Source organism: Lynx rufus, unplaced genomic scaffold (assembly GCF_022079265.1).
Source record: "Lynx rufus isolate CCGP_SWC_20201006 ecotype Redwood Valley unplaced genomic scaffold, mLynRuf1.p SCAF_4, whole genome shotgun sequence".
NCBI lineage: Eukaryota > Metazoa > Chordata > Mammalia > Carnivora > Felidae > Lynx > Lynx rufus.
The window spans coordinates 104,991,081-105,015,226 of record NW_025814856.1 but is presented as its reverse complement, the minus strand read 5'-3'; the positions used below and the strand labels follow the sequence as shown (position 1 = coordinate 105,015,226).

General features: G+C 35.3%; 1 protein-coding gene across 3 annotated transcripts in view; it reads right to left on the bottom strand.

The window, feature by feature from the left end:
* Window positions 1–7,085: 7,085 nt before the first annotated feature.
* The window catches only part of PHF14 (PHD finger protein 14), a 210,591-nt gene continuing 193,530 nt past the window's right edge, over window positions 7,086–24,146 (bottom strand). The window contains exon 17 of one of the 3 annotated variants that reach the window (XM_047095554.1): window positions 7,086–7,303. In XM_047095554.1, the coding sequence (XP_046951510.1) occupies window positions 7,229–7,303 (75 nt within the window). In that variant the 3' untranslated portion in view covers window positions 7,086–7,228. The remainder of the gene's footprint in view (window positions 7,304–24,146) is intronic. The other 2 variants (XM_047095550.1, XM_047095552.1) reach the window with 2 other exon arrangements.

Sequence of the window (24,146 nt, the reverse complement as noted above, 5' to 3'; positions counted from 1 at the left end):
TCATAAACTTACAGATAAAATACCTTCAAACATTTGGACAAATTGAAGGACACAACGTACAGAATTAGGTTCCTTAATCACAGAATTACATTGTGTTATATAAAAAATAATAAGGATATTTTGCAAACAATAGGCTTGATTCTTTCTTCAGAGCTCTTTCACATATGTTATTTTCACCATGGAGCATAGAATGGCAGATTCCTGCAGTGATTATTACCTCTTTTGATGCTGTTTAATAAGCTGCCTTTCTCACTGCCCTGAAATCTGAATACCCTGAAAGGGTTCATCTGTCGTTAAAAGCAACAATGATCTTGCCTCACCTTTGGAATTAGACTCACTGTTAAAAATGATAGTTGGAACTGGCATGCATGAGGGAAATCCACATTTTCATCTCCTTATGTATCAACAAGGAAGATAATCATCTTCAAACTTATACATACAACATCTGATTTAATTGTCTATTGTTTTCTAGAAACCGTATCTATTGTTTGTGGCTTGAAATATGTATTTGAAATTAGTGATTTTTTTTTTTGCTCTGTTGACAGTATCAATAAAGGTAGAGTATATCTTAATGTCTGGAGAGATATTTAGCATGCTGTAGGTGTAAATGAAAGACATAAACTAAGAGACAAAAGCGAACCTTTCAAACATTAATGTGATGTTGGCTGTGTTATTATGAGCCTAATGATATCAAGTGCACACAAGAACACATAGGTGTCATGCTGGGAAACCAATGATCTAGCTTTCATCTTGACTGCAGGCAAAGAATATCTCATTAAAGCTATAAATTTCATGAGTCTGTTCCCAAATTTAAAACCTTTAAGGAAAATGGCTTTCATGGTTCAACAGTTTTAAAGGGTTGTACTTACTTGGCTTCGTAACAAGGAAATTAATAGTTTTTCTAAAACAAATCAGAATTATGCCATAGTTGCATGTGTTTTCATGCTGTTGCCGTTAGCACTTAACTTCCTCTCTAGATAACAAAACCATGGACTTCACATTGAATTCGCCACAGGGAGGCATTTATTACCTGCTCTGTTTGTTCAGGATAGTCTGGGATGGGGATGGAATTTGCTCATTCATGGCAATGTAAAAATTGTTTTCTTGAGGTAATGTGAAATGGAGTAGGTTTCTAATCAACCTTCACTATTCAGAGTGAATCTTACTTAGTCTACTATCAGGAGGAGTTAAGTTGTTCCAGTCCCACGCAGTGTTGGCAACCAACCAATCCAAATGCATGCAGGCCTCAGGGACCCAAGGCTTTGAGAAATGTCAGTGCGATTAACTGAACCTATTTCTTCTTTCTCAATGGACTTTTTAATAAATGTTAGGTAGCCATGTGAGAGATGCATTTGTAAGAAACATACTCCCGTTTTTTGTTTTATATACTTTTAACTTAAAGAATAATCATTTGTCCTATCCGAGAAAAACATGACAACTTGTAACGGATGTAGGAGAGTACAAACATGTGAAATGCCTCTAGTGGTTAAGGCTTAAAGGAAAGACATTAGTGATTTACACACAGGATATACAAAACAAAATGAGCAGTAAGAATGTAATTATCATTTTCAAAGAAGTGTTGGAGAAGCAAAACTACCTAGACTCACCTCATTTCATCTGGATGATCAGAATGTTACAAATGAAAACTAGTATACCCTGAAAAGAGCATATCCTGTTTGGTATGTGTGGAAATAAAACTCAAAGTTCATAGACACTTGAAACTCAAAGCAGTTCATTTACACTTACAGTTGGAGCACCTGGGTGCACATCTGGGTTCTCCCCTCACTCAAGCTTTCTAGTCCCAAGGGGAAAGGATAGACTTTATCCAGAAGATACAGTGATTTAAAAATTTTAGATTGTGTATAAATATACTTTGAACTGCAAAGGTCATTCAAAACAAATCATTAAAAGCGAACATGCAGTCATTAAAAAGCTTTAGCTACATTAAATGTTTTCAAATAAGGCATTCTACTGTTTTTTGAATGCTGAATTTTTTGTATGTTGTTTAATTTCTTTTTAAATTTTCATCAGCATCTTTTGTAGGTAGTGATTACTCCTAACCTTCACACACTGATGTTACAAATCTGCACAATACATGCAATTTCCCAGAAAGAAAATCAAGGGATTTTGTGAATCATACCCCACAGCTTAGTGTGACAAATAGTTTTTGAGAATAATAACCATTATGAAATACAACTTTTACTTAGAAAAAAAATGCCTCCAGTTTCTGGCTCATTATGAATATTAGGAATAAGATTATTTAAAATATTCATGTAACAAATGTAATTCATGTAACTACATGTAATCCATGTAATTTACATGTAATGACATGTAATTCATGTAAATAAAACTGTGGGCATATATTTTCATTTATTTCATGTAAAACTCTGTAGTGGAGTGACTGGGTCGTATTAAGAGTATGTTTACCCTCATCCAAAACTTGCAAAATCTTTCAAAATGTACCATTTTATACTTGCACTGATAATCAGGAAGACACAATGACAGTTTCTTTAGCTGTTTGTCAGCCTCGTTCCATGGCTACATCGTTACTTTTTCAGTAGGCTTGTAAATGGCCATCCTGCAGGGATGGAGCTATGAATGGACACAACAACATTAGTGTTCACTCCTGAGAGGAGATTTGGTTACCATTGCTGAATGCCTGACTTGCCAACAGTAGCAGCCTGTCCTCAACGGCTCATGCGATGCATTCTATAGCTGCATGACAATTACCACAAATTTAGCCACTTACGACAACGCATGTTTATTATTTCACAGTTTCTGTGGAATGTGCGTCTGAAGTAACATGGGTTAGTTGAGTCCTTTGTATAAGTTCCAGTTGCTTCACCAGCATTTCATTATCAGACTTTATAGCCCAGGACTGTCCAGTGGAAATACAGTGGGAACCACATAGATAGCTATGTTACAAAAGTGAAAATTGTTGAAGTTTATTTTAATAATATATTTAGCCAAATCTATTTAAATATATTATCATTTCAGCATGCAGTCGCAATAAAATTAATGAGATACTTTATTCTTCTTTCATACTAAGTCACCCAAATCTGGCATGTATTCTTAGAGCACAACTTAGTTCAGACTGGTCATATTCCAAGTGCTTAATAGCCACATGTGGCTAATGGTTGCTGTATTGGACAACATAGAGATCTTTTAGTGGATATGCAGTGGTAATTGTGGTTTTAGTTTGCATTTTCTCGATAACAATGAATCTGAGCATGTTTTCGTGTACTCCTTGGCCATTTGTGTATCTTCTTTTGTATAATAGCTCTTCAAATGTCCAGCACCAGGTGAATGGATCTACAAATTGTGGTATACCATACAATGAAAAAGTACTCAGCAATAAAAAGGAAGAAAACTACTGATTCATGCACTAATCTGGATGACTCTCAAAATATTATGCTGAGTGAAGATAGCCGGACACAAAAGAATACATATGACATGATTCCACTTGTCTGAAACTTTAGAACAGGCAAACGAGTCAAGAAAGAAAGCAGATTGGTAGTTATAATAGGGGTGCATGAATGACTGCAGAACTGCATGAGAAAGCTTTTTAGAGTGAAGGAAATGTTTTATATCATGATTGGAGTGGTGATTATGGGATGTAAAACTTATTGAACTGCATATCTATTATATGTAAACTATACTCAATACAATTGATTTAAAGAGTCAAATCAGTACATGTTAGTACCTGCTATGTACTTTCCAGGCCCAGTGCAGAGTAAAACTGTGGGGCCCCTTATTTTAAAAGTATTAAGAATTTCAAGACCGTGACAGCAGAGGGAGTTTGTCTGTTATTGAATTCCCAGTAATACACAGTGCATGGCATATATAGAAAGTTCCAGTAAAGTTCTATGGAATGAATTTTAGAACTGGAGCATCTTAGTGCTCAGCAATTTCCACTTGAGAACAGCTTCACACCTCTTCCTACTTCTGCTGTTTATTTCATAGACCTGAGGAAAGAGTAGAATTCTGAATACAGTTTAAAAAATAATGCTGGTCATAAGTATGATAGAGAAAAGTACTGATTAAAGTTGTTTTATTTTTAAATTTTCTAAAGATGTGAAGAAATATAGCCCAATCACTAACATGAAGAGTACAATTCAGTTGAGCAGGTGGAGATTATACAGGCATTTTGTCTTTTGAATATTCTCTATTGTTGGTCACAGGCTGACTTACAGTGGCGGTGTTACATCTAATATGAGTCAGGAAATGAGCTGAGTAATGGGAATATATATAGAGAAAATGGGTACATATAATTTTGCAGTGGTCTGTCTTCTTTAGAAATCAATTTTTAGGTCATATTCAAATTATTAACATTTCTATTATTTTCTTCCACTCATGTTTTGGAGCAGGTGGAATACTAGTTATATATAATCCCTACTGTCACAGACAGTTTCACTGGGACTTGGCTCTAGTGCTTTTCAACAACTAGAATAGTTATTCACGGAGAGAGGCACTTGGACTTACTTAAATGTGTTACAGACTGAATGTGGCCCCTCAACCCCTCATATTCGTATGTTGAAGCCCTAACCCCTCAGTAATGGCTACCTTCGGAGTAAGGAACTAATTAAGGTTAGATTAGGTCATAGGGTTAGATTCCTGATGGTAGGATTAGTGTTGTCTTAAGAAGAGACAGAGAGCTTGCCTGCTCTCTTGCCTCATGTGCGCACAAAGGAAAGACCGTGTGGGGATGCAGTGAGTCCACGACCTGTAAGCCAAGAATATCCCTCACCAGAAACTAAAACTGGGGGCTTCCAGCCTCCAGAACTGAAAACAGATCAATTTCTGTTATTTAAGCTACCCAGCCTGGGGTCTTTTGTTATGGCAGCCTGAGCTAATACAAAATGTAATACTCTACAAAATATTAAAAAAATATAAAATATGCATAATCTGACTCAAACAAAGTGACCAATTTAATGAGTTACATAATATGGGCAACCTAGTTGGGTTACAACGGGATTTGTAAGTATGTCTTGATGGCATGAATGTATGGACCCTAAAAAGTGGAGAAATTCATACGGCAGATTATCCCTAAAGCAAATTCACTGTGATTCTGCTTTGTCACTCGCTGTCCTAAACCAAGGAGTGTGTTTTTTTGAAAAAAAATTTTTTTTAAAAAGGGCAACTGGGGTTTTAAATAGTCAAAGGTATCACTTAAATATTTCTATTTAAAATGCCCGTCCAGCGGCTCAGGGTCACTGTGCCTCTCATACTACTCAGTAACTTCTTTTAGAAATGAAACTAATTAAGAGACCAGATGGCAGTGCACTCACAATGTACCGAAGGAAAAAAAAAAAGGCCAGAAAGTTACTGAAAAACCATAGAGAAGCAGTAAGCTGCTCTTATACTTCTTTCATCATAACTTAATCTACAAAAGATAAAGCAGGATTCTTGTGTTTTGGAGCAGGTGAAATGGTAGTTATAATTGTTTCACTTATTTCACTGAAGACAAAGTCTTCAAAATAAATTAAACATGGCTAAGAAGTTGGGGAAGAGGAATAACTAAAGAAGTAGCAGGTGATGAATGAGGTGCTAATAAGCAAGCCTGTACATTTTAGGGGAAGATAGTGGATGGAAAGAGGTACGGTATTAACAAGTGTTTCCACAGTAATTAAATGTGATATTCTTGGGTGAGACTGCTTGGGTTTGAAGTGTTGCTCTGCCAGTTACAAGCTACGTAACGTTCGTTACCTATTTCCTCTTATTTCCCGTCTAAACCTCAGATTGATCACTGGAAAATGGGAAAAATAACGGTAACCATCTTATGTCTTAACAGGGATGGTTAGTGGCATAATGTACACTAAGCATTCAGTATAGTACCTGCAACATCAAAATAAATGCTATGAATCATGTATTATTGCTTCTTTTTAAAAGTGACACTAGTAATGTAATTCCAATCTATGTGAATAGGGTATTTTGAAATATAGACTGATGTCTCACTCAAAAACAGAACAAAATGGGGGAAAATGTCAAATTAATTTGTATAGTTGCTTGTTGCAAAGGCCTGCTTTAGACTCTAACCTGCCTTCTCAGGCATTTGCCTCAAAATCTTTGTTCCAAAATTCATCCAAGGACTCTAGTATATGGGATAGAACTGTTTTCCTGATACCCACGGTTATGTTACTTGAGGCTATGTATCAGTGAATTTAATGTCTTGCCTGCTTGTAGTTTTTCCCATTTCGGCTCACTGTATCATAACTGTCAGCACATCCCACTGCCACACCTTTATTGAACTTGTCAGATGCATGTGGTCAAACTGTGGCTCCAGGGCAAGTACGCAGATTCCACTCTCACAGGGAAGAACTTGTATGCTGACATTCTCTTACAAGCCTTCCCAAGTTATGCTTCTCTTTTTAAAAAACTCTGCCTTAAATCATCAAACAAAGACATCTGCTAAAAACATCTGACTCTGCAAACAGCAAGTCGATTCATTGTTCCTGCTATAGTTGGTAAATGCTGGCTAAAAAATCAGAACCAGGGGAAGTCAAATGGCTGGTTATGAAAATCCTGATAAAGATAGGTATCAAAGGAATTTTAGAAAATTCTAAGCCAAAGAAATACAGATGGGAAAGTGTTCTTGAAATATCCAGGAAAGTGTGCAGGGCACAGCAAATAGTAGGTCCTTAGTATTTTGTGAAGTAAAAGTCATAGTACTACTTCGGCTGCAGAGAATGTGAAATTGTTTCTTTTTAACCCTTACTTGCCATGCTAGAGTAGTATGTCATACATGAGTTGATGAAATCCCAAAATGATATTTCACCTGGTGGCACTGTTTGGTTTTAAGTGTTTTCACATGCGTGTGTTTGCTGTTGATTTTTGAACCATGTTGTCTTTTCTTTATATTCATAATTGGAATTCTGTTAATGCCCCTGAAGAAGACAATAGAGCCCAGTAAGGGGAAAAATGACTGTGAGAGATTTTTGTTGAGGTCGTTCAGATGTATTAATACTTTGAACAGATTATAGGTTACGGATTAGAGAATATTCTGTCTCCATTCTCAGATTTCATTTTAGTATTTTTAGAAGGTCCTTTATTAAAAGTTTAAATTGCTTTAGAAAACATATAGATTCCAAGAACAAGGTCCTATTTCATTTTCAATGACTTTATTGAGAACATTTTGCAAATTAGATTTTACAATTTAACATTTTACAATTAGAAATTTTATCTGCTACTACATAAATTGCAAACTTTTCAAAACACTACAGAAAATCCTTTATTTCTTTGGATTCTTCTGTTCCATGCTGAGCTCCTGAGATAAATTTTTTCTTTCAGCTTCATTTTCATCTTCCTGTGAAATAAATTTTAGAAAACATTAAAATGTAAACTTTAGGGCATTTTATCAGCTATAATTAATACATTTTAATTCTTTTTTCTCTGAAGAATTAACTGCTGTGATTCTGGCAATCCTAGAAAAGAGGCTAGAAACAAAACGGTAACATTATGTAACATTCAAATATTTATAGTGGGAGCTCATTTGCACTACACGTGGACTAAAATTTTCTGTATGTTCTTAAAAGCAACTTATTTTATTAATGACCTCAAATTACTTTTGAAAACACCTGCCCATAAAAAGTATTCATTTTAGGGGGGTGAATCAGGTATTTTTACTTCACTGTTTGATAAAAGTAAATTTAACTTCTGAGACACTTTATGTGCTCCAGCATGGCATTTTTGTCTCCTCTAACGTGCTTTCTTGACAGGCCTGCCAATTTTCCAATTACTTGCACCACCATATGTTATCTGAAGATCAGTCAACTCTAAAATAGGAAACATGGGCATGTCAGTCTATCGAATGCTTACAGTCTTCTACAGTTTCAATTCTAAGTGTGGCTTCATAATTCATAGCAGGGTCCTGTGGAACATGGTGAATAAATGAAGTGACTTCGTAATGTCTGTCTCCATAGGAATGAAGTGCATCTTGTGTTCAATATTAAATGGCGACCTCCAAAGTATAAATAATGAGAGTCTGGAAAAATATTTCACCTTATAATCTGTAACCCATTTCATCATCTATGTTCCTTCAACAATGCCAAGTACAAAGCAGTCTTGCTTTCCTAATGTTTCTAATAATTATCAAGTGAGAACTTTCATTTTTATTAACTGAAATTAAAAAGCATTGTCTACTGAGTTAAGCATAGGTAGCAATTTCTTAAGTATCTCTAGACAACAGTAATATTATCAGTGTCGCCAAATACATCACCCTTTATCTCAGAATCTTATAAAACCAAATTCAATCATTGTTGAGCTCTTAGTAAACTGACTTTATTAAATAAATGAAATTCAAGTATAATTTTTTCCCATGAAAAACCACATCCTTGCCTATAAATATTAAGGTGGAGAAGGCTTCCTTTATATACTTTGTCTCTAGGTTCAACAGCATCTGTGGGTTAGACTTTGTCAACATCAGAAAAGTAGAGAAATTACCAATATTATAAACCAATCTGAATCATTTATAAATATGTTGCATACAAGGGATGGGGCTTTGAATGTCATTTTGGCAGGCAATGTAATTTTAATATATTGTTCAAAGCAAAATAGTCACTGTATGTTGTTTTAATTTTTTTTCCCCAATTTATCTCTACTGAACAGAGATACTATGTTTGATTGACTCTTGAACGGGTATTTTCCACTTTTGGGCAAGAGTTTCTAGAGATTACATTTTGATTATATCTTAACAGAAGCAAATTTTGCACTATGCTTTGCGCTGTCTTCTTCATGTGAGATACTGACAGAAGGTGTTAATTTAGCAGGTAAAGGTGGCAAGACATTTTTTGTTAGGTAGCACTGAATTTATGTATTTAAACAGATTTTTTTCAATAAATACAGTACAGTTCTATACATGTATTTTCTCTTCTGATTTTGTCAACACCTTCTCTTTTCTAACTTACTTTATTATAAGAATACAGTATATAATATACATAAGAAAATATGTGTTAATTAACTATGTTATCAGTAAGGCTTTTCTGGTCAATGATAAGCTCTATTGGTAAATCTGGGGGTAGTCAAAAGTCACATGCAAGTTGTTGGAACACCTAGCCCTCTCATGTTATTCAAAGGTCAACCATAGTTTATAAATGCATGTCTCTTCTAATATTGCCTCCTGCTCAGGACAGGTGAAGAATTGTTCCACATTTTTCTTTATGCTGAGGACATGTCTTACATGATCTTGCCTTTATGTACCTTTAAACCGTTTCCATAGGTAACAAGATCCTATCTCCTTTTTCCTCTGTACAAAGATAACTGTGATTTGGATGAAGAAAAGGATTATGAAGGGGAGGAAAAGGCATTTAACCCTAACTGCTAGAGTGTAACACATTGTAATTGCTATAGTAGAACATCATCAAAATAATGAAAATAGCAATAAAAGCTTTTATTTATTTATTTATTTATTTATTTACTTAGAGAGAGAGAGAGAGAGAGAGAGAGGACAGGGGAGAGGGGCAGAGGAAGAGAGAGAATCTTAAGCAAGCTCCATGCTCAGCACGGAGCCTGACATGGGGCTCAATCTCATGGGATCATGAGATTAGCCAAATTCAAGAGTCACATGCTCAACCGAGCCACCCAAGCATTCCAACAGGTTTTATCATTATAAATAAAAACAGTAGATTTAGACACAATAAACCTCCATAAAGGATTTTAGAGGTTGCTTTATTTTTTTTTTGTTTGTTTACAAGTGCTAATTTGTGTAAGAACTTTATAAGCAATTCAAGATTAATAAAAGCATTGAAATAGCTCAGGCAGCAAATCAAATATCATTGACTAATGATTGCATAATGAATGAAACTGCAAATATAGAAGCTTTTTACCAAAAAGTATTTCTTCACTACTGAATATTAATGGCAGTAAAAAATTTCTTCTGATAAATGGCACGTTTTTGTTTACTCTTTGCTGAGTTAAGACATCTGTTTGTTTCCCAGCAAAAGAAGACCCTTACTACACGGATCATTTTCTTAGTGACAGTCCTGACAATTTTGACATTTGTTTCACAAAGTGTTCTGAGGCAGCCAGCAAGAAAATGTACCCTTTGGGGCCACTGGAAAGTGTAGACAGGTTTACCTCTTAACACTGAAGCTTGCTAATTCATACTCCAGAAAACATGTTGATTGTAACCACCCTGCAGATCTGCTAGTTACATGTGGAATTTCAATACCCACTCCCATAACAACAACCCATAATGCCAAATGACTGACGGTGGTTCTTTAGCCTTCTTGCTCTTTTTACACTGACAGCATTGTTGTAGTAATGAGAATGAGAATGTCTAGGCATACACGGTCCATGGGATCACGGTCTAATGCTCCTGGTGGTAACATAAGACTGAGGGAGTTATTCTAACAGAGAACAGCAAAAACATTCTTACCTAAACTAAACATTCTAACAATAAAAACACTGCCATTCTTACCTAAACTAAATCTCTGTTACCAATTAATAAAACTTGCAAGGTTTTGTTTAAATGCTATTAAAGCTTCCACTATCAATTGGAACAGAGGCACCCTCAATTTTCCTTATTTACAAAACTGTCTTAGTTTTCATAATAGTTCAAAGAATTGATGCCCATTAATAAAACCAATCCATCCTGCTTTTTCTTTCTCTTCGGAGATAACCAACTCCAAAAAAAGGGCAGTTATTTTAGCAGCTAGAATTTCTACTGCTCAGGTAATATTTGGACTCAAATTAGTCTATTAACCCTATAGACAGCCAAATTGTAAGTGATTTCTCTTTAAGTAATATTATACAAAGGGACAACTTTCCCCATTGTTTGTTTTTATCTTTAAAGAAGAATGTATAAATACTTTATAATGCAGATACCTGTCAAATACCACCATACCCAAGTGATTAAGGTTAGTATCACCAGTAATACTTATTCACAGTAACTAACCCTTTGCTATGATGCACTAAAAAGGGCACATCAGGTCTGTGGTATCCTTCTTAATAATGCATAATCTCAATCTAATCATGAGAAAGCATCAGATAAACATTATATAAAATAATTAAACAGTAGTCTTCAAAACTGTCAAGGTCATCAAAGACCATACAAAGTTTGGACTGTCACAGGTGGGAGAAGACTAAGTAAGGGAACATGATGATTAAAAACTGATGGGATCCTGGACCACGAAAAGGGTATTAGTGGGAAAACTGGCAAAATTTAAATATGGTCTATGCAGTAGTTAATAGTATTGTCTTGATGTTAATTCCTGGTTTCAGTTATCTACTTTAGTTATAAAAGTCGATAACACTTCAGCAAGCTGGATAAAGGGCAAATGGGAATTACGTGTACTATTTTTGCATTTTTCTTAAATCTAAAATTATTTCAAAAAGCAATTTAACAAATGGTGACTCAATGAAAGGTTTTCTGCATTCAAAGTAAGTATCACGTATATATAAAGATTTTATGTGGAAAAAAATTCAAGGCACCTATAGCTGCTCACATTGAAAATACACAGCGAAAACAGTTTGCTTTCCATTGTTCTACTTAAAATTCCTTTCGTAAGTATCTCAAATGTTCATAATGGTGATGTTCTTAATTTTTATTTCCTTGTTTATGCTTTCATATATTTTCTTACTTTTCTACTTATGGATTACTTTTACCAACAGAAAACATAAGATTTTTTAAAATAAATCCCTTTATAATCTCACCCTTTGAACTATTTCCAGAAATAAGCATAATGGAGGTCAATGTTTACAAAGAGAATTTCAGTTGTTTTCACTTTACTGAATTTCTTACTTATAGCAGATACATGGTAGTACAGCAGTAAAATGAAGTGAGGAGGTGCAGCTAAGCACTAACTTAACCTATTTCTATTTTCTTGTATTATCTTTAGATTTTAAATATTCCTTTGGCTAATCCAAGAGTTATTGTAGTTGGATTCAAATTAATAGTCAAAATTATCTTTATGCTTTAACAATGGTCTTTTTAAAAATGTTAGTGAATATATATGTGTATATATATTTATGGCTTTTGACAAAAAAGATATACACTTAATCTGTTATGTTAGTTATAGAATAGGTATCAAAAAGCAATATATACTCTTCCAATCTATGGTCAAAAACTGCTGTCTTTTATTTACTTAAAGTATGTTCCAGATATAATTCTCAACAGCATTTAAGATTATGCTTTTAATACCGAAAATGTGCTGGTGCTGCACAATGAAGAAAAAATTTATCTTAATAACTGGAAAAATACTGATGATAATGAAAATGTTTTAGGCAAAATGAGCACGCTGCATGCTTCAGACTAAAATTAATTAGAGTTTTTAATGTTTTACAATTCCACCATAATTCTTTAAATGGTGCATTTCCTTCATAGTAATAAACACTTGGATCATTAAGTAAAGTGCAAGATGTGTGTGATGTGCTACATTTAACAACCTTTGGCTCTTTTTTCTGTACTTCTGCATTCAGTTTTCCAATGCACTGAATAAGCAATTGAAGACCACAATTAAATTTCCTGACTTTGCATATTTGAGATTCTTATTTCATTTAATACAAAAGGTAATTAATCTACCATTTTATAACTGAATCCAACTTTAGTGGGCCATGATAGATACTGAAATGAACTTACAAGAAATGCTTAATTAAATATAGTGTAAAAAGCATAAGATGTTTTTTTTTTCCTTATGACAGAAGTTGCATATTTAATTAGAAAGTCTAGGGCTATATTATAAAATTAAAGTAACTGGGGAGGTTCTTTGTAAACCTAGCTCAAATACTTACGTCTTGTAAGTAAATTTCTACCTTTTTTTCTACTTAGTGGTTCAGAAAAGAAATAACCAAGGAAATTTCCCTTAATTTAATATTATAAAATCATATCCTTTATTTTAATAGCAAGTAAAACAGATAAAAGGGCAGAAATGAATATCTGATTTCATGTATGAGAATACATGAACAATTCTGTTTCATTTGTTAAGCAATCACTTATCTCCGATTTGTGATTGTGGAACAAATTTAATGGACTAGGTTTGCTTTTCTGAGTCTTTAGTTCCTCTTGTCATGTTTTACTTTGTGGTGGCTTTTGGTAGCATGGAAATGGGGAAGTTAGAAATAAAACACTGGGTTTTCCAGTGTTTCCCAGAGCCAGAAAGACCCTCAGGACTAGCACAACCATCTGGAGAGGGTATATTTATATTAAAGGAAATGAAGATCAGTGAGTGAAAGGTGAGAGTCAGGCAAAATAGCAGAAAGGAAAGAAAGGAAATGAATGACGGATGGTAAGTGTGAGCTAGAGTAGGCTCTTAATGAACATAAACCCTATTCTATAAGTTTATATCCTTATATCTTCCCATAAACATGAATAAAAAGCACAATTTCTGTAACATTAATTTTTAGATATTTCAGGTACGTTTAAGATATGAACCTTCTAGGGCTAAAAATACCACTATCCTCTTCATATGGAGCTTATGGTCTTAAAGATTTAAAAAAAAATCTTCTTATAGAAGTCTAATATCTGAGAAATAAGCATAGAAGTATATGCTAGATTCTGCATGAGATGCCCCTACCTTGATAACTCACCTTCATTTGTAACATTTTTGCTTTAAAAGATATTTACTTGAAGTATTCAGTTTTGTAAGTTGGTATGCAGTCAGCACTGATTATAGAAAAACAAAACAAAAATATCTCAAATTCTTTAATGGCCCAACATAAATATATTTTCAAGTGAGGATAGCAAAAGTTTTATATGTTTTTTTCATGTAGTACCTTATTTATGTTTTTATTTACTTATTAATTTTAATTAGGCATGGTTGACATAATGGTATATTAGTTTCAGGTGTACAACATGCTGATTGACAACTATATATATACTACTCAGTGCTCACCACAGTAAGTATAGTTCCCATCTGTCACCATACAAAGTTACTAAAATATTTTATTATTTTTTTTTTCAACGTTTATTTATTTTTGGGACAGAGAGAGACAGAGCATGAACGGGGGAGGGGCAGAGAGAGAGGGAGACACAGAATCAGAAGCAGGCTCCAGGCTCTGAGCCATCAGCCCAGAGCCTGACGCGGGGCTCGAACTCACGGACCGCGAGATCGTGACCTGGCTGAAGTCGGACGCCCAACCGACTGCGCCACCCAGGCGCCCCTAAAGTTACTAAAATATTGACTATATTCCCTATTCAGTACTTTTCATCCCCATGACTTATTTTATAACTAACTGAAACTTTGTATCTCTCTGTCCCCTTCACCTATGTTTCCATTCCCCACACCCCTCCCCTCTGGCACTTATGTTTATTCTATTCAGGAGTGTTTCTGCTTCACTGTTTTTAGTTCCACATATAAGTGATATCATACTGTATTTGTCTTTGTCTTACTTTACTCAGCATAATATTCTCTAAGTCCATCTATGCTGTTACATATTCTACCGTAATTTCTTTATCCACCACAATTTCTTTATGCATTCAGCTACCCACCGACACTAAGATTGCTTCCAAATCTTGGCTATGATAAATAATGCTGCAATAAACATAGGGGTACATGTATCTTTTGAATTACTACTGTTTTTTTCTTTGAGTAAATACCCACAAGTAAAATTACTGTGTTGTATGGTTTTTCTATTTTTAACTTTTGGAGGAAACTCCATGCTGTTTTCCATAGTGGCTGCACCAATTTACATTCCCACCACAGTGTTTTAGGGTTCCTTTTTCTCCACATCCTTGCCAAATCTTGCTATTTCTTGTCTTTTTTTCCCCACTAGGTTATTTATTTTTGAGAAAGAGTGCAAGTGGGGTAGTGACAGAGAGAGAAGGAGATAGAGAATCCCAAACAGGCTCTGTGTTGTCAGCGCTAAGCCCAGCAAGAGGCTTGATCTCATGAATCATGAGATCATGACCTGAGCTGAAATCAAGAGTTGGTTGCTTAACCGAATGGGCCACCTAGGCACCCCATTTCTTGTCTTTTTGATACTAAGTGGTCTTTGTGGTTTTGATTTGCATTTCTCTGACGATCAGTGATGTTGAACATCTTTTCATGTATCTGTTGGCCATCTGTATACCTTCTTTGAAAAAATGTCTCTTCAGATCCTCTGCCCATTTCTTTTTTTTTTATTATATTTATGATTTTATTTTTTAATTTACATCCAAATTAGTTAGCAAATAGTGCAACAATTATTTCGGAGTAGGTTCCTTAACCCCTTATCCATTTAGCCCATCCCCCCTCCCACAAGCCCTCCCATAACCCTCAGTTTGTTCTCCATATTTATGAGTCTCTTCTGTTTTGTCCCCCTCCCTGTTTTTATATTATTTTTGTTTCCCTTCCCTTGTGTTCATCTGTTTTGTCTCTTAAAGTCCTCATATGAGTGAAGTCATATGATTTTTGTCTTTCTCTGACTGACTTAATTTCACTTAGCATAATACCCTCTAGTTCCACCCATGTAGTTGCAAATGGCAAGATTTCATTTTTTTTGATTGCCGAATAATACTCCATTGTGTATACAAGCCACATCTTCTTTATCCATTCATCCATCACTGGACATTTGTGCTCTTTCCATACTTTGGCTATTGTTGATAGTGTTGCTATAAACATGGGGGTGCATGGGTCCCTTCGAAACAGCACACCTGTATCCCTTGGATAAATACCTAGTAGTGCAATTGCTGGGCCATAGGGTAGTTTGATTTTTAATTTTTTGAGGAACCTCCAGACTGTTTTCCAGAGTGGCTGCACCAGCTTGCATTCCCACCAACAATGTAAAAGAGATCCTCTTTCTCTGTATCCTTGCCAACACCTGTTGTTGCCTGAGTTGTTAATGTTAGCCATCCTGACAGGTGTAAGGTGGTATTGCATGGTGGTTTTAATTTGTATCTCCCTGATGATGAGTGATGTTGAGCATTTTTTCATGTGTCGGTTGGCCATCTGGATGTCTTCTTTGGAGAAGTGTCTATTCATGTCTTTTGCCCATTTCTTCACTAGATTATTTGTTTTTTGGGTGTTGAATTTGATAAGTTCTTTATAGATTTTGTATACTAACCCTTTATCTGATATGTCATTTGCAAATATCTTCGCCCATTCTGTCAGTTGCCTTTTGGTTTTGCTGATCGTTTCCTTTGCTGTGCAGAAGCTTTTAATTTTGATGAGGTCCCAGTAGTTCATTTTTGCTTTTGTTTCCCTTGCTACTGGAGATGTGTTGAGTAAGAAGTTGCCGCCACCAAGATCAAAGAGGTTTTTGCCTGCTTTCTCCTCGAGGATTTTGATGGCTTCCTCTCTTACATTTATGTCTTTCATCCATTTTGAGCTTATTTTTGGGTATGGTGTAAGAAAGTGGTCCAGGTTCATTCTTCTGCATGTCACTGTCCAGTTTTCCCAGCACCTCTTGCTGAAGACTGTCTTTATTCCACTGAATATTCTTTCCTGCTTTGTCAAAGATTAGTTGGCCATATGTTTCTGGGTCCATTTCTGGGTTCTCTATGCTGTTCCATTGATCTGAGTGTATGTTCTTGTGCCAGCACCATACTGTCTTGATGATTACAGCTTTGTAGTGTAGCTTGAAGTCTCGGATTGTGATGCCTCCTGCTTTGGTTTTCGTTTTCAACATTGCTTTGGCTATTCGGGTCTTTGCTGGTTCCGTACACATTTTAGAATTGTTTATTCTAGCTCTGTGAAGAATACTGGTGTTATTTTAATGGGTATTGCATTGAATAGGTAGATTGCTTTGGATAGTATCGACATTTTAACAATATTTGTTCTTCCTATCCAGGAGCATGGAATCTCTTTCCATTTTTTTGTGTCTTCTTCAATTTCTTTCATAAGTTGTCTATAGTTTTCAGTGTATAGCTTTTTCACCTCTTTGGTTAGATTTTTTCCTAGGTATTTTGTAGTTTTTGGCGCAATTGTAAATGAGATCAATTGCTTCATTTCTCTGTTGCTTCATTGTTGGTGTATAGGCATGCAACTGATTTCTGTGCGTTGATTTTATATCCTGCAACTTTGCTGAATTCATGAATCAGTTCTAGCATTTTTTTAGTGGAATCTTTTGGGTTTTCCAGGTAGAATATCACGTTGTCTGTGAAGAGTGAAAGTTTGACCTCCTCCTGGCTGATTTGGATGCCTTTTCTTTCTTTGTGTTGCCTGATTGCAAAGGCTAATTAAGACTTCCAATACTATGTTGAGTAACAGTGGCGAGAGTGGGCATCCCTCTCCTGTTCCTGACCTTAGGGGGAAAGCTCTCAGTTTTTTCCCATTGAGGATATTAGCGTTGGGTCGTTCATATATGGCTTTTATAATCTCGAGGTATGATCCTTCTATCCCTCCCTTCTTGAAGGTTTTTATCAAGAAAGGATGCTGTCTTTTGTCAAATGCTTTCTCTGCATCTATTGATAGGATCATATGGTTCTTGTCCTTTTCTTGCATTGATGTGATGAATCACGTTAATTGAGTGTGGATATTGAACCTGTCCCGCATCCCAGGTGTAAATCCCACTTGGTCGTGGTAAATAATTTTTTCAATGTATTGTTGAATCTGGCTGGCTAATATCTTGTTGAGGATTTTTGCATCCATGTTCATCAGGGAAATTGGTCTATAGTTCTCCTTTTTCATGGGGTCTCTGTCTGGTTTTGGAATCAAGGTAATGCTGACCTCATAGAAAGAGTTTGGAAGTTTTCCTTCCATTTCTGTTTTTTGGAACAGCTTTAAGAGAACAGGTGTTAACTCTTCCTTAAATGTTTGGTAGAATTTCCCCTGGAAAGCCATCTGGCTCCGGACTTTTGTTTTTTGGCAGATTTTTGATTACTAATTTGATTTCTTTACTGGTTATGGGTCTGTTCAAATTTTGTTTCTTCCTGTTTCAGTTTTGGAAGTGTGTGTGTTTCTAGGAATTTGTCCATGTCTTCTAGATTGTCCATTTTATTGGTGTATAGTTGTTCATAATATCCTCTTATTGTTTTTGTTCCTGTTGTGTTGATTGTAATCTCTCCTCTTTCATTCTTCATTTTATTTTTTTTTTATTTTTTTTATCGTTTTATTTTTTATTTATTTTTGAGACAGGGAGAGACAGAGCATGAACAGGGGAGGGTCTGAGAGAGGGAGACACAGAATTTGAAACACGCTCCAGGCTCTGAGCTGTCAGCACAGAGCTTGACACGGGGCTCCAACCCACGGACCGCGAGATCATGACCTGAGCTGAAGTCGGCCACTTAACCGACTGAGCCACCCAGGCGCCCCTTGTTCTTGATTTTATTATGTGGGTCCTTTCCTTTTTCTTTTTGATCAAACTGGCTAGTTGTTTGTCAATTTTGTTAATTCTTTCAAAGAACCAGCTTCTGGTTGTATTGATCTGTTCTGCTGTTTTTTGTTGTTGTTGTTTTGATAGCATTAATTTCTGCTCTAATCTTTATTACTTCCTGTCTTCTGATTTTTGGTTTTATTTGCTTTTATTTTCCAGCTCTTTAAGGGGTAAGGTTAAGTTGTGTATCTGAGGTCTCTGTTCCTTCTTTAGGAAGGCCTAGATTGCTATAGACTTTCATCTTATGACCGCCTTTGCTGCGTCCCAGAGGTTTTGGGCTGTGGTGTTATTTTCATTGGTTTCCATGTACGTTTTAATTTCCTCTTTAACTTCTTGGTTAGCCCATTAATTCTTTAGTAGGATATTCTTCAGTCTCCAAGTATTTGTTACCTTCCCAAATTTTTTCTTGTGGTTGATTCTGAATTTCATAGCGTTGTGGTCTGAAAATATGCACAGTATGATCTCGATCTTTTTGTAGTTGTTGAGGGCTGATTTGTGTCCCAGTATGTGGCCTATTGTGGAGAACATTCCATGTGCACTGGAGAAGAATGTGTGTACTGCTGCTTTAGGATGAAATGTTCTGAATATATCTGTTACGTCCATCTGGTCCAGTGTGTCATTCAAAGCCATTGTTTCCTTGTTGATTTTTTGATTACATGATCTGTCCATTGCTGTGCGCAGGGTGTTGAAGTCTGGTATTACTATCGATGAGTTTCTTTATGTTTGTGATTGATTTATATGTTGGGTGCTTCCACAATTGGTGCATAAATGTTTACAAATGTTAGGTCTTCTTGATGGATAGACCCCTGGATTATGATATAATGCCCTTCTCCATCTCTTGATACAGTCTTTATTTTAAAGTCTTGATTGTCTGATACAAGTATGGCTACTCCGGCTTTCTTTTGTTGATCATTAGCATGATAGATGGTTCTCTATCCCCTTACTTTCAGTCTGAAGGTGTCTTTAGGTCTAAAGTGGGTCTCTTGTAAACAACATATAGATGGATCTTGTTTTCTTATCCATTCTGCTACCCTATGTTTTTTGATTGGAGCATTGAGTCCATTGACGTTTAGAGTGAGTACTGAAAGAGGAATTTCTTGCCATTATGTTGCTTGTAGAGTTGGAGTTTCTGGTGGTGTTCTTTGGTTCTTTCTAAACTTTGTTGCTTTTGGTTTTTCTCTCCTCTCTCTCTCTCTTTCTTTTTATTTTCATCTTTTCTCCCCTCACAGAGTCCCCCTTAAAATTTCTTGCAGGGCTGGTTTAGTGGTCACAAACTCCTTTAATTTTTGTTTGTCTGGGAAACTTTTTATCTTTCTATTTTGAATGACAGCCTTGCTGGGTAGAGAATTCTTGGCCGCATATTTTTCTGATTCAGCACATTGAATATATCCTGCCACTCCTTTCCGACTTGCCAAGTTTTTGCGGATAGCTCTGCTGGGAACCTGATGTGTCTTCCCTTGTAGGTTAAGGACTTTTTTTCCCTTGCTGCTTTCATGATTCTTTCCTTGCCTGAGTATTTTGTGAATTTGAGTATGATATGCCTTGTTTGATGGTCGTTTTTTGTTGAATTTAATGGGAGTCCTCTATGCTTCCTGGATTTTGATGTCTGTGTCTTTCCCCAGGTTAGGAAAGTTTTCCGCTATGATTGGCTCGTATAACCCTTCTACCCCTATTTCTCCCTCTTCTGGGACCCATATGATTCTGATGTTGTTCCTTTTTAATGAGTCACAAATCATCTACTATTCACTAAATGTAACATTTCAAAAATCTCAAATGTGCTAATATTTAAAGACAGTACATATAAACTTCTACTTTCCCTACAGACACTCAAGGAGAAGAAATATTTCTAAATTTATGCTGTTTTATTTTTTTACCCTAAATATACACATACAGGTTTAAATTCCCAGGGATTTAAAAAAAATTCTACCAAATTAAAATGAAGTAAAAATAAGGTCTAAAAATGTCTTAAATATGCAAGATATGAGATAGGGCGATCACCAAAGTATAGTACTCAAAAGACTTCCAAGTTGGATTTCAAAAATCAGAGATTGGCTCAAAGTTTTCAGATATATATACCCTGTTTACTATGACTAGAATTTATTGAGCAATAACAGTTATAAAAGCTGGAAAATACTTGTATGTAGCATATTTATTTATTCATTAACATAAGCAATAACCATGATATTGGGATTGGCCACTAGAAGACTACCATCTTTTTCTTAAATTTTTTTTTTTAACATTTATTCATTTTTGAGATACAGAGAGAGAGGGAGACACAGAATCTGAAGAAGGCTCCAGGCTCTGAGCTATCAGCACAGAGCCTGACAGACAGAAAAACATTACCTGAGCTGAGGTCGGATGCTTAACCAATTGAGCCACCCAGGCACCCCAAGAGTGCCATCGTTAGTAGGATGTGACAACATTTTGTTTATCCTTCAAAATACAACAAGGAATTTGATGCAACACAGATTAAAAAGACACTATATTTTTTAAAAGAAAAAAATTTTTTTTTGCTTAGTAAGGCCCTAAGGTTAATTTTTACCAAAATTAACTTCTATACTGCCATTAGAAAAATCATAATCTTTGGCCATTTTAACTGAAACCACAATTTAAAAAAAAAAGAGAAAGAGAAAATACATTTTATATTTCCTTTGCTGAGTTTTGATATTCTAAATAAAGGATAGTTATAGCTCATATGTGTCAAATTACTGTCAAAGAAACAAACAGAATTTACATAAATGGTAATGGTACACACAACCTTAATATTACTTTAGAGAATGGGTAGAAGACAGTCAACAAGTAAAAAATACCATAAACTCCCTTAATGAAAATTATATTAACTTTTTTTTTTACATAACTTGATTCACTGAATGAAACTTATCAAAGTGAAAACCAGAATTTGTATTAAGATAAAAAGCTGACAGAATATTTCAGTAATTAAAATTCTTCTATTGTTATGGTTTCTGAGGCCAGATAAACTGTAAATGTTTTAAACTGACAAATTTCAGACTAAGAAATAACTTCAAATATACGTAATAAAATATCTAGATAGATTTTCACTAGGAACTTATAAACAGTCTCAATTTAAGTTATTTTCAATATATAATGCCCTTTTAAGCAGGAAGTTGTCAACGTATTTATCTCCAAGGCCACATCAAAATCAAAGAAGGACTTGAGGCTAATTTGCAAACAACTAGGATATGTATGGAACATCTCTTAACTCGCTTACAGTTCTCAGAGTAATTAAGTCACAGAATATTAAAGTTGAAAGATTCCTATCAGATCTTATCTAATCCTGCACATTATATATGAAAATACTGAGCACTAAATAGACAAAAATACGAAACCACTTTCTTTACTAGGTTATCTAGGGACATAAAACAACTCCCCAAACTGTCTTCCAAACTCAAATGATTTAAAACTACACTGCTAAAAGAAAATGATAACTTTACAGTGGAGAAACCTGACAAACACTAACTTAACTTGACTGAGCATGGTTAACATAACTAGTAATACATATTGACATGCTATTTCCCCTCATATGATGTACTGAGAAGGGACATCACCTCTAGTCTGTGGTAGCCTCAATCTAATAATGAGGAAATACCAGACAAACCCAAATTGAAGGATAGTCTATAAAATAAATGAATGATACTCTTCAAAAGTGTCAAGGTTTGAAAGGCAAGGAAAGAGTAATAATTGCCACCATCCAGAATACCCATGAATGGGGATTCTGGACCAGAAAAAGGACATTAGTGACAAAACCAGTAAAATTCAAACAAATTCTATAGTTTACTTAAAAGTATTACAATATTAAGATTTGCGTTTGATCATTGTTCTGTGTTTATATAAGATGTTAACATAAGGAGAAGGTGGGTACTCTCCATAAAATTTTTGCAACTCTTAAAATCTAAACTTGTCTCAACACAAAAGTAAAAACAGATAAGCAAATAAAAAAATCTTTGTTAAGATGATTTAGAAATAAATATGCTTTGGTTTTAAATACTATAAAGTTTCTCACCAAAGTAGTATGCAGAGGTAATCAGAGTTATACATAAAGAGGTTTTGGCATTTCCATAATATGAACAACTCATTACAGACTCTATAAAGTAGTGCCCTTTAGTAAAAAAAATGCTAGTAAAATCATACAGTCATTCAGTGATGTTTCACACGTGAAGTTCACCGTCATGTTTTTCTGATTCATGAAGTTTAACAACCATTAGAACAATATTCAACTGTAATACAGTAAAATATATGATTTGTTTTTATTATTTCATTTGGTCGTATTTTGGGTAGTAGATGTTCTTATTAATACTAACATGTTATTTTCGTACCTTTAATCAGTGCCTTCAAAAATGATGTCTGACTGTTATCTAGAGGAAAAGAGGTATTCTTGCTTAACAAAGAAAATTTCTCCAAAGAAGTTATCATTTGACCTAAGACTGACTTAATAGGGTACAGATGTCAAACCAAAGCAAAAATGTTAGTAAGTCAAAACCTAAAGATCAATCAGTTGATCTATTCATTTTTGGTAACCCAATGACAGACCTGATTGTATTGATCAAATAATCTTTACATTTTAGAAGAGTCTGGAATATAGTTTGTTCATTGACTCATATTAAACATTATCTTACAGAGAGGGAGGCAAACCATAAGAGACTCTTAAACACAGAGAACAGACAGGGTTGCTGGAGGAGGGGGTGGGAGTGGGGAATGGACTGGATGGGTGATGGGCACTGAGGAGGGCATTTGTTGGGATGAGCACTGGGTGTGTATTTAAGTGATGAATCATTGGGTTCTACCCCCCACAATCAAAACTACACTGTATATTAACTAACTTTAGTTTAATAAAACTAAAACAAAAACATTATCTTATAAAGATGGTTTTAACTCTTGAGGTAAATTATATTCCTAGAATAAATTCTATTCCTAGAATCTTATTCCCTTTTTACTCTTACAAAAATTTAATGAGGGGGGCCTGGGTGGCTCAGTTGGTTGAGTGTCTGACTCTTGATTTTGGCTTAGGAAGTGATCTCATCGTTCTTAGGAATGAACTCCATGTCAGGCTCTCTGCTGTCATAGAGCCTGCTTGGGATTCTCTCTTTCCTTCTCTCTTTGTCCCTACCTTGCTTGTGTGTGTGCACGTGTACTCTGTCTCAAAATAAATAAACTTAAAAAAAAATTAATGAACAGTGACCATGAGTTGGACATTAGGCAAGGTATTGGAAATAACAAAGATGGATAAAAGTTCTTGTTGCCTAGAGCAATCCATGTTCCTATTTGGTAGACTGGCATGCATACAATTACAATGCAATGGAGAAAGTACATCAGGCATATAAATGTGAAGAGAAGAAAACTGACCATGATAATACATAGAAGAGTTTGCCTTTTTTTAATGATTAATATTCTAGAGAGGTGGGCTATGTCATCAAAATAACAAACCTTTCCTCATGCCCAAAGATTAGTACTGTGAATCTTTAAAACAAATACTTCTCAGGGCGCCTGGGTGGCGCAGTCGGTTAAGCGTCCGACCTCAGCCAGGTCACGATCTCGCGGTTCGTGAGTTCGAGCCCTGCGTCGGGCTCTGGGCTGATAGCTCAGAGCCTGGAGCCTGTTTCCGATTCTGTGTTTCCCTCTCTCTCTGCCCCTCCCCCGTTCATGCTCTGTCTCTCTCTGTCCCAAAAATAAATAAACGTTGAAAAAAAAAATTAAAACAAATACTTCTCACTGTAACTTACACTATCCTTGTATTAAGGTAAATTCAACATCGAGGGCATCTTTCAGAAATAAAACTATGTTTTAGAAAGTGAATCTTAAAAACTCTACTCCCAAGTGAACAGATTAAGTTGCCTCAAATATCTCTATTTCAAGTTGAATACTATTTTCCCCAGAGTGAACCCATTAGTCTTCATAGTTTTATT